At 68.9% G+C, this 10568-nt stretch overlaps 2 protein-coding genes across 3 annotated transcripts; both read left to right on the top strand.

Moving 5' to 3' along the window:
- The first annotated feature begins 509 nt into the window (after window positions 1-509).
- On the top strand, window positions 510-7042 carry AJM1 (apical junction component 1 homolog). 2 transcript variants are annotated; one of them, XM_060101052.1, is made up of 3 exons: window positions 510-606; window positions 2161-2318; window positions 2394-7042. In XM_060101052.1, the coding sequence occupies exon 3, from the start codon at window positions 2446-2448 to the stop codon at window positions 5371-5373; it is 2928 nt and encodes a 975-aa protein (XP_059957035.1). In that variant the 5' UTR covers window positions 510-606; window positions 2161-2318; window positions 2394-2445; the 3' UTR covers window positions 5374-7042. The 2 variants fall into 2 exon arrangements, with proteins under 2 accessions (XP_059957035.1, XP_059957034.1); XM_060101051.1 differs by having other exon boundaries at window positions 2161-7042.
- Window positions 7043-7666: 624 nt separating this feature from the next.
- Window positions 7667-9186, top strand: PHPT1 (phosphohistidine phosphatase 1). The gene is made up of 3 exons (XM_060101381.1): window positions 7667-7882; window positions 8254-8378; window positions 8919-9186. The coding sequence occupies exons 1-3, from the start codon at window positions 7723-7725 to the stop codon at window positions 9009-9011; spliced, it is 378 nt and encodes a 125-aa protein (XP_059957364.1). The 5' UTR covers window positions 7667-7722; the 3' UTR covers window positions 9012-9186.
- The last annotated feature ends 1382 nt before the right edge of the window (window positions 9187-10568 follow it).

The following is a 10568-nucleotide window of genomic DNA, read 5'->3' as shown; positions in this document are numbered from 1 at the left end:
CAGGGGGAAGCTGGACATCCTGGGGACAGGAGGCTGCAGGCACTCAGGTGGTGCCCATCTGGCCCCAGGTACCTGGGGTGGGCTTGGCACCTCCAACACTGCAGCACAGAGGCCAGCAGGGCGGGGAGCCGCCCATCTGCTCCTGCCCGGGCTGAACCGAGGCGTGAATTCCGGGAGCTGTCTGCTGTGCGGGCCAGGGCTTAGGCTTCCTCCAGGCTTCCGCTCCAAGGCCTGCCAGGCCACCAGATGCCCTTGGGCAGGTGTCCTGGAGATGGGGGCTGGCAGGACCGGCCAGGTGCTCCCTGGACCCGGGTCCCCTCGTTAGACCCCAGGCCTGCCCTTGAGGCTGCAGAGAGCCCGTCACCCCACGCCCAGCCACAGCCCCAACCTGGAGCCAGCGGGGCATACGCGTCCGAGGCCCACGGCGCGGCCCCTTTAAGTGCAGTCCTGCCAGTCGCCATTGGGGGCAGCACTGAGCGGCCCGGCGGCCTCGCGCCGCTGCCTGGAAGCTTCTGCTGGTGCCGGGGACGCGGCGGCAGCGCGGGGGACGGCAGAGCTCGCCGGGCCTGCGCAGCCCACCGGGCGAGGTGGGGGAGCACCGCCCAGGTAAGGGGTCAAGGACGCTGCCCCGCGGGTCTTTCGCAGGTGCGGCACCTGCAAGGGTGGGGGTGCCGCCCCTGGAGGACGCCGGTCCCCACCCGGGCGCTCGGGGCAGGGGCCGGGCTGCTTGGCGGGGAGGCCACCCGCCGGGCTCATTAGGCCTAGGACCCCGGCGTGGGTGGACTGTCCCATCCCCACTGGCAGGGGTGTCGCCCAGTGTAGCTCCTCATCGCAGCAGCACCAAGGCCGGGCTGTCACCTCCCTGGGGCGGAGCCTCACACCCCGTCATCCAGCCCCCAATTCCGGCCTAGCTTTAAGATGGAAGGGAGTGGGAGGGGGTGGTCCTGCAAACCAGGGGCAGTTGGGGTGCTCCTGAGGCTGAGATGGGGGCAGGCCTGGGTGGCCTTGACCCAGGAGGGCAGCCCTGCCGGCAGGAAGCCCCTGGCACACCCGTGACACAGAGGGTCAACCAGACCAGAGGTCCTACCAGGTGAGGACCCAGCTCACCCTGGAGCACGCTCCCCCAGACTGTGTGAGGAAGTGGGGACCTGTACCACTGTCTGAGCTCCTCCCAGCCTGTCCAGGCTCTGGGTACCCAGTGAAGCCGGTGGCTCAGGTCTGAACGTGAGCCTGGTACAGAGGGCTGGACCCCAGCTCAGCCTGCATGCGGGGGCATGGAACTTCAGGTTTCCATGGAGCCTTCCCGAACTGCTGTGGGGAGGGCCTGCCTGAGAATCGGGGGCGGCGGGGGCTTTACCCACCCGCTGCCCTGCTTCCCCGGCTGACGGCCTCCTGGCCTGGTGCTTTGCTCAGGGACCCAGGGGCAGCCTTGAGCTCCTGGCTCACAAGCCCCCACGTGGTCCTGCAACCAGGGCCCGGTTTCCGGCTGCAGTGCACTCACTGCAAAGATGGGAGGTCGCTCTGCCGGGCTTTTCACGACAGCCCCAGAGATCTTAGTGGGTTTCGCCACCCCAAGATGAGGGCGAGTCAGAGGATGTTTCTGCAAAGGAAAGGGAGCTTTAGGGTCCACTATGATCTTTAAAAGCATTACTCTGGCCTGGGCCACACGGAGAGTTGAGGGTGGGGCCGGCAAATCCACGAGCCAAGACGCCATGCCTGGACCCGATGGGGCCACTTCAGGACCTGGGGCCTGACACAGCGCTGGGGGAGGACCGCGTGTCCAGCCTAGCCAGCAGGTGGGGCGGGAGGCTCAGGTGACTGTGAGTGGAGCTGCTGAAGGCCGGGGCCGGGACCTCACACTGCAGCAGTGGAGGGCCCGCTCTGCACTGGGTCTTAAGGAGGGCGCTTCAGCCACCTGCTCTGTGGAGCCAACGTCTATAAAGAAGTCTGTGAAGGCCCCAAAGGAGTACACAGTTGCTCCAGCAGTGGGCACCACGGTGGTGGTCCTGGGATCACACCCCTACTCTTCCTACCCCGCTGCTGGCCTGTCCCAGGAAAGGGGGTCTACCCAAGCCTGCCCAGTGGTCACTAGTGGGCACAGAAGTTCGGGAACCACTGCAATGACATCCCTGTTCTGGCTGACCCGCCTCATCCCAACAGAAAGTGGCCCAGAAAGGATGGTGTGGCTGAGGGGGCAGGACCTGAGCGGCTGGACAGCCGGGGTCCTCCTGCAGGTGCTTCTGACGCCAGCATGGAGCGAGTGCCTGAGGCCTCGGCCAAGGCCCGCGGCCAGGGCCGCCCCGCCCACTGTACCCCAGGTAAGCCGGGCCAGCGCTGGGGGTTAGCGGGGCCTGGGCTACAGAGGGGCTGCCCTGACCCGCGTCTCCCCTCAGGGCGAAAGCCCCGAAAGGCCGAGTGAGCTGCAGCCTGGAGACCTCTTTTAAGATGACCCGCACGGACCCGCCGGACCTGCTGGTGTCGACCGTGTACCAGGACATCAAGGTGGCGGCCCCGGGGCCCGTGTCGAGGCCCCCGCCATGTGAGCGCCCAATGGCCCGGCCTGCTGCGCCCGCGCCTTTCAACAAGCGCCACTGCCGCAGTTTCGATTTCCTGGAGGCACTGGACCGGGAGGCCATGGAGGCTCGTCCGGAGCCGCCGCCTCCGGAGCCCGCCGCGCCGCGCGCCCGATCCCGCGACGGCGAGACCCGGCGCCGCGCCCGCTCCAAGAGCGCACCCCGTGCGGCCCCGGGCCTGGCCCCCGCACCCGCCTCGCCGCCTGTGCCGCCGCGCCGAGGCCGGGAGGCCCAGCGGGCGGCGCCGGCCGACGCATCGCCCCGCCGGGAGCCCGCGTACCCCGCGCTGCGCGCGCTCGCCAACGAGCTGCACCCCATCAAGCTGCAGCCTCAGCGGGGCGGTCCGGGCCGCATGGCGCCCCTGTGCGCCGCCGCCAACCGCTGTGCGCCGGCCGAGCCACCCGCGGGGCCGGCCCCCCACGTCCGCTGCCGCCTGGACGTCAAGCCCGACGACGCGGTGCTGCAGCATGCCGCCCGGAGCTCGAGGCCCTGCGGGTCCACCGAGACCGCGCCCTGGCCCCGCGCCACCCCGCAGCTCCACGGCCTCACGGTGCCCGGACCTCGTCACGTGGGGCTTTCGCTCACCCCCACCCCTAGTGACTCATACTGCGCCGACCCCCGGGCTCTATACTGCGATGGGCCCCTTCCCGGGTCCCGGGACTACGCGGAGCGCCGCAGTCTGCCCTTCACCACCCCGCCGGGCCCCACCCAATTCTTCTACACCGAGGAACCCGAGGGCCACCCCGGTGGCTTCATGGCCAGCCCTGGACCGCCCTTCGACAGCTACTACCCCAGGCCCTTTCTGTCCGAAGAGCCACCCGGGCCCAGTCCAAGACGCGGGGGCGTCTACTATGCGGGGGAAGTTCGCACCTTCCCCGTCCAAGAACCACCCTCCCGTTCCTACTACGGGGAGGCCCCCCGAGCCTACGGCCCGCCCTGCGGCCCCCGCTACGCCCCCGAGGAGCCCCGGGCTCACCCCGCCGCCCGCCCCTTTTACACTGAGGACTTCGGGCGGTACCGCAATCGAGACGCCCTGACGCGGACTTACCCACACCCGCGCGGTAGCCCGGCATGGGGCGACTGGGGCCCGAGGCCTTACCGCACCCTGCAGGTGGCGCCTCCCCCGGACCCCGGCCCGCTGCTCGCCTCGTGGCACGGCGGCACCGGCACCAGCCCACCCCGGCTAGCGACCGACAGCCGCCACTACTCGCGCTCCTGGGACAACATCCTGGCGCCCGCGCCGCGCCGCGAGGACCCACTGGGCCGCGGCCGTAGCTACGAGAACCTGCTGGGGCGCGAGGCACAGGAGCCGCGGGGCACATCCCCCGAAGGCCGGCGCCCGCCCGTCATCGTGAACCTGTCCACCTCGCCCAGACGCTACGCGGCGCTGTCGCTGTCCGAGACGTCGCTGTCGGAGAAGGGCCGTATGGGCGAAGGCCTGGCCCGAAACTGGTACGTCACGCCGGAGATCACCATCACCGACAACGACCTGCGCGCGGCTGAGCGCCCGAGCGCCAGGAGCTGGGAGCTGCTGCGGAGCCGCCCGCGGCCGCCTCCGCCCGCCGCCCCCGATGGCCCCGCCTCTGGCCGCCAGCGCAGCCTCGAACAGCTGGACGAGCTCATCACTGACCTGGTCATCGACTCGCGGCCTCCAGCCGGCCAAGCGCCCGAGCCCGCGTCCGACGGCCTGGGCCGCCAGCTGCGGCGCCTGCTAGACTCGCGGCCCTCGGGCGCCAGGGTCCCGACGCGGGCGCCACGCTCGCCACCCTTGTCTGCCGGCAGCGCTGAGGAGCCCGCGGGCCCGGGGCAGGCGGCCGACGCGTCCCCGGAGCCCAGCGCCGACGAGGACGACCTGATGACGTGCTCCAACGCGCGCTGCGGGCGCACCGAGACCATGTTCAACGCCTGCCTCTACTTCAAGTCCTGCCACAGCTGCTACACCTACTACTGCTCGCGCCTCTGCCGCCGCGAGGACTGGGACGCGCACAAGGCGCGCTGCGTGTACGGCCGCGTGGGCAGCGTGTGCCGCCACGTGTTGCAATTCTGCCGCGACAGCGGCCCAGTGCACCGCGCCTTTTCGCGCATCGCGCGTGTCGGCTTCTTGTCGCGCGGCCGCGGCGTGCTCTTCCTGGGCTTCCCGAGTCCCGGCTCCGCAGACAACTTCCTGCGCTTCGGCCTCGAGGGGCTGCTGCTGTCGCCCACCTACCTGTCGCTGCGCGAGCTGGCCACGCACGCGGCGCCACTGGGCAGCTATGCTCGGGAGCTGGCAGCCGCCGGGCGCCTCTACGAGCCGGCGGAGTGCTTCCTGCTCAGCGTGTCCGTGGCCGTGGGCCCCGGCGCTGCGCCACCCGGCGCCCCTGCCCGGCCAGCTCCCGCGCCGCGCAGCGCCGGACCCACGGTGCGCAAGTTCGCCAAAGTGGCGCTGGCGGCCGGCAGCCCAGCACGGCCGCCCCCCGCGCGGGGCCGCGAACCCGACATGGAGACCTTGATCCTGACGCCGCCGCCCGGCACTGCGGGCCTGGACCAGGACGGCGAGGCGGGCCGGCGAGCACGCGAGGTGGCCTTCATCCACATCCAGCGAGAGCTGCGGCTCCGCGGCGTCTTCCTACGCCACGAGTTCCCGCGCGTCTACGAGCAGCTCTGCGAGTTCGTCGAAGCCAACCGACGCTTCACACCCACCACCATCTACCCCACGGACCGGCGCACAGGCCGCCCCTTCATGTGCATGATCATGGCCGCCTCCGAGCCACGCGCGCTAGACTGGGTGGCCAGTGCCAACCTGTTGGATGACATTATGTGAGCCGCGGGGGCGCGCCCGGGGCCCGCCCAGTCCACCCAGGGCCCACCCTGAACCCCATCCAGTCTACCCGAGCCCTGCCCAGTCCACTCAGGCCCCGCCCCGAGTTCACCAGTCCCCGCCCAGCTCGCCAAAAGCCCCGCCCCATTGCGTTCTCCACAGGCTCCGCCTTCCCCCCACCCCCAGACCGGTCCCGCCCGGCTCCCTCTCCTCCCCCAGCTCGCCCTCGGGCCTCCCCAGGGGCCGGTCCTCGGCCGCTTGGTGCTCCCCGCTGGGAGGCGGGGTGGGTCTGAGGACAAGCCCGCCCTGCCTTTACGCGGAGGGGTCACCGCTGCAGATCCCACCGCGCATATCCGGTTCGTCCGACCCCTGTCCGTCTGCGGGGCCTCCCTGGAACCTCTCCAACCCCGGCTCGCCCTCGTCCAGGAGCCCGAGTCGACCAAAGCCTAGTCCCGTCCCTTTAAACACACTCCCCACCCGCCTCCTGTGGTCTGGGATGCGTCCTGCTCAGACGCCTTTCCCCTCTAGAGGACACCCTGATTGGCCTCGGTGTCTCCGCATCCCAAGCACGTCCTGGCCTCATGGGCAGGGCCAGCGGGGACCTGCGCGTGGCGGCTCCGCTGACCCCCACCCCTGTTGTGCCAGACCATGGCAAACTGACGGCGCTGCCCGCCCTGCTGCAGGGGTTGGGCAAGCAGCAGTGAAGGGGTACTCGGGGGTCCTCAGCCAAGACACCCAGCCACAGGGAAGGGAGTCCTGGGCGGGGGAAGCAGAGGGGACTACGGGTAGGGGCGCTAGCCAGACCTGAGACCTGGCTGGGCGTGAGTCGGGCCGCCTGCCGTCACCCGACAGGATGGCCCTAGGCGTGTGCCAGGGCAGACCCGGGGTGCAAACGGCAGCGCAGGCCCTAACCACACAGGGAGGCAGGAAGCAGGCATACAGGGAGGCAGGAAGCAGGTGCACAGGATGGATTTCAGGGAGGGGCCGAGGAGGCCGTCCAGCAGGGACCCTATCCCTTGGCGCAGGGAGGACCAAAGAAGAGGGGCGTTCCCAGTTTGGAGCAGGGCGGGGAAAGCGTGGATGGGAGCAGGTTCGCCGGGGCGGTGGTCCACCGAGGGGTGGGGGCGCGATTAAACAAACGCCCCCGAGCGCTCGCTCTAGCCGTGCCCTGTGGTGCGGCCAGGGGGCCCGGCTCCGGCCCTCGGGAGCGCACGCTCGAGTGTCCGTCGTTCCCCGCCCTCCCCGGGGTGCCCGCTGGCCCTGGCCCGGGCTCCAAGGATGGCGAGTGACCTGGAGAGGGGGCGAGACCGGGAGCCCGGGAGGGCCCTCCTGTAGCCCCCAGTCCCCCATTGGTGCTAGGTGGGGCATCGATTGAGTTAAATTGTGGACCTCCCCCCCCAACCCCCGCCTCTGTTCCCAGCCCTCGCCCCTGACCGTGCACCCGCGCCCATCTCCCCTCATTCCTCCCTCCCCTAAATGCCTGTGCGCCTGCCTCGGCTCCGCGCATTTGCACCGGCCACGCGCCCCGCTTGCCCCACCCGCCTTCGCAGCCTCCCAAACTGGCCGCCGCGCCCCCCGCCTGGGTGCCTCCGCCTTCTGCCCCACGCCTGAGGGCCGGCCCTCCAGGAAGGACCCTGGACCGGGATTATTTCCAGAGGGCGAGCGCTTTCGAACCAAGGAAAATAAAACTCGAATGTAGCCACTGCTGCCTCATTCTTTGTGCGGGGGAGTGGGTGGCACGCGGGACGGAGACTTTCGGAGGCGTGGGGGGGAGGGCCTTCGGAAGCCGGGGAGGGACACCATGGAGCAACGCGGAGTGGGAAGCAGGAGAGAGAGGCCCTCGGACTCGGTGGGGGACGGGGGAGGGAGGCCCTCGGGCACGGGGTGGGGGGAACCCGGAGGGAAGCCAAGGGACAGCGGGAGCGGACAGCGGGAGCGGTGTGGGGGAAGGAGGCCTTCGGTCACTTGGGGGAGGGGGTCAGGGCCGGCGCGTGTCCCTTGGGCCTCGTGGGCCTCCTAACCCCCACCAAAGGGGCCTGTCATCCCCCCTCCCCCCAAGCTCCCTGGAAAGGAACTTTTCCGTGGGCTGGACTGAATCACCACCTGCTCCCGATTCCAAGTTCCTCTTTAAGTGGAGCCGGCGTGGTGTCCGGGCTGCAAGGAGCTGGATCGCGATTGGCCAGTCTGTGCCGCGGGTTGGCCGCATGGTTGGCTGAGGCACTGGGCTCGGGCAGTATGACCCCGCGGGATTGGTCATTGGCTCCCAGGCCCCGCCTCCCGCACTGTCTGCGCAGCCCCGGGTCGCGTGGGGGAAGGGCCGCGGGCCGCAGGGGGTGAGCGCGCTCCGGGAACATGACGGCGGCGGACCTCCCCCAGATCCCCGATGTGGACATCGACTCCGACGGCGTCTTCAAGTATGTGCTGATTCGAGTCCGCGCGGTGCCGCCCTCCGGGGCCCCGGCCGGGGAGAGCAAAGAGATCGTGCGCGGCTACAAGTGGGCCGAGTACCACGGTGAGGGCGGGGCGGAGGGCCAGGGGGCGGGGTCTCCGGCGTCTGTGGGCGGGACTAGCCACGGCTGTGGGCGGAGCCGAGGGGCGTAGTGGGAGGTGATCCTGTACCCGGTTTCATCCCCGGCTGGCCCAGAGGAGCGTGGAGTACCCAGAGTCTGAAGTACCCAGATGGTCCTGGAGACAAGGGGCTGCCATGGCCCGACTCCTCCCTCCTAGTCCCAGCGCCCCTGCCCGGGTGCACCCCCTCCTCCCTTTCATCCCGTCCCAGAGGGTCTCCTCTCCTGGGGAGGGAGCTGCTCAGAGCGGGGCTTCAGACCCCTTCAGCCTCCAAAGGCAGCCAGGGCTCGTGCTGAGCCCCCCTTCCTATCCCAGCGGACATCTACGACAAGGTATCAGGCGAGATGCAGAAGAAAGGCTATGACTGCGAGTGCCTGGGGGGCGGGCGCATCTCCCATCAGAGCCAGGACAAGAAGATCCACGTGTACGGCTACTCCATGGTGAGCCCACAGCCTCGGGCCTGGGTGGGCCGAGGGCCCCAGTCCTGGCTTGGGGAGACCTGGCCCTCCAAGCTGCCTGACCTGGGGTGCTCAGTTTTCCGGCCCTTCTCAGCGGCAGAACCCTCCATCCAGGGCCTGTAGGCTCCCCATTTCTCACGTGGCACGACACAGGAAACACACAGGGTGGGAGGGAGCCACCCCCTGCCCCTCTGCTTTGGCGGGCTGCGTGCTGTTCCTGGTCCAAAAGGCCTGACTGGCTGTCATCCTTTAGTGCTTTGAGCTGGGGTGAAACTAAGAGGCCCCTGTCCCTCCCTTCACCAAGCTACCAGCAGATACACGGGGGCACCTAGAGGGGTCTGGGCCTCCAGCTCAAGGAACCTCCCTCAAGATCTGCTCACCCTGGTGGCCACGCTTCCATAGGAGAGCGTCCTGGGGTGGTCGGAGGGGATGACAGCCCCCTCCCGAGCTGGCCCCTGGTGTCCCTGCTCACCGGGCGCCCAGAGCCAGGACCTGGCAGTGAGAACTGCCTTCTCCCTTCAGGGTTACGGTCGCGCCCAGCACTCCGTCTCCACTGAGAAGATCAAAGCCAGGTACCCTGACTACGAGGTCACCTGGGCCGACGACGGCTACTGAGGCCCATCAGAGGCCAGCCACCTCCAGCAGCCCACTCGGAACTCTGCTCTCAAGGCCACCTCCCAAGAGTCTGGGCTGCACCCCCTGGTGCTTTGCCACCCTGGCCAGGCCTCGGTGCCCGGGGTTACCTCTCTGGGGAGAATTAAAAACATCGTCACCTCCGCTGGTCCCTGAATGCTGTCTTGGCTTCTCTGTTCCTAGGTCACCTCTCTGTACCCCGGACTAGAGTGGGGGCAGTGGGTCACTCCTGGCTGCCCCTCACCCCGCTCCACCCCTGGGGGCCCAGGGAGTGGCAGTGCACACTCAGCCCTTTGGGGCCTGATAAGGGGGCCCCTGGGCTGCTGCCCCCGTTTATGGCCTGATTGCTTCTCCACGCACCTGCTATCCCCAAGGACATCTGGGAGGAGGCCTGACGAGCCCTTACGCAAGGAGCTAGGGCTGAGTCCCTCGGGCCTGCCAAGGCGGGGACCCATCCCAGTGTGCAGCGAGGGCAGGCGCCAGCAACCACCCTCCTGGCCGGCCGCCAACTGAGGTCACCGAGTCAGGCAGTCTACGACCCCTCGACTCCAAGGTCAGGTCCCATGGCCCTGCGCCGCAGCCACAGGCTCTGCTCCAAGTAAACAGGCAGGGCTTCAGATTTGGAGCTGGGAGCCCCTCTCCCAAGACCCTTCTCTTGGCGCAGGGCTGTGGGGAGCGGAGGTGCCCCTTGCTGAGGCTGTGATCCTGCCGTGCCAGCCTCCTGTGAGCCTCCAGGGCCCTCACGGGAGCCTCTCCAGGCAGGCGCCATTGTGACCGCGTTTAAAAACAAGGAAAGACTTCCCTGGTGGTCCAGTGGTTAAGAGACCGTCTTGCAATGCAGGGAAGGCGCGTTCGACCCCTGGTCGGGGAACTAAGATCCCACGTGCCGCAGGGCAGCTAAGCCCACGCACCGCAACTACTGAGCCCGCGCACCAAAACAAAAGATACCACGTGCTGCAACTAAGACCTGACGCTGCCAATAAGTAAATTTTAAAATAAAGATGAGGAAACTGAGGCTCAGGTGAGACAAGCTCCCCAGGCCGCACGGTAGCAGACTGGGGGTGGAGCCTGGCTCCAAACCCTCTACGGGGGTCGGTGCCACAAGCCCCAGCGTCTCTAGGCTCCTCTGGGCCCTGTGCCTGGCAGCGTGCAGCCCACAGCGTTCAGGACACTTGTGGACGAGTAGCCTGGTCCTGGCTTGTACGTGAGCAAAGCCAAGAGGAACCCAGCCGGAGGCGGCCAACATCCCGGGTTGCTAGGGCTGCCCCCTCCCCGTGCAGGGGACTCGGGGGCTGGGTGTGGGGTTCGCACAAGCTGGTTTCCTACTGGCAACCTGGTCCAGGCTGAGTTGAATTCCCAGCAGGTGTGGGAACAGAGACCCCAGGAGAAGCGGCCGAGGCCGGTGTCACTCGGTGCTGTCTCCAGTGGGGCCTCCACCCGGCAGGGCTGGGCAGCAGTGGGCATGATGGTCGGAGCCTGACCTTTGGCCTGAAGGAACCAGGCAGGTGGGAGCCCACCTAGGCCAGGGGCCCCTCTCCT

The sequence above is a fragment of the Mesoplodon densirostris genome, chromosome 6 (assembly GCF_025265405.1).
Source record: "Mesoplodon densirostris isolate mMesDen1 chromosome 6, mMesDen1 primary haplotype, whole genome shotgun sequence".
NCBI lineage: Eukaryota > Metazoa > Chordata > Mammalia > Artiodactyla > Ziphiidae > Mesoplodon > Mesoplodon densirostris.
This window is presented reverse-complemented; position numbering and strand designations above follow the sequence as displayed.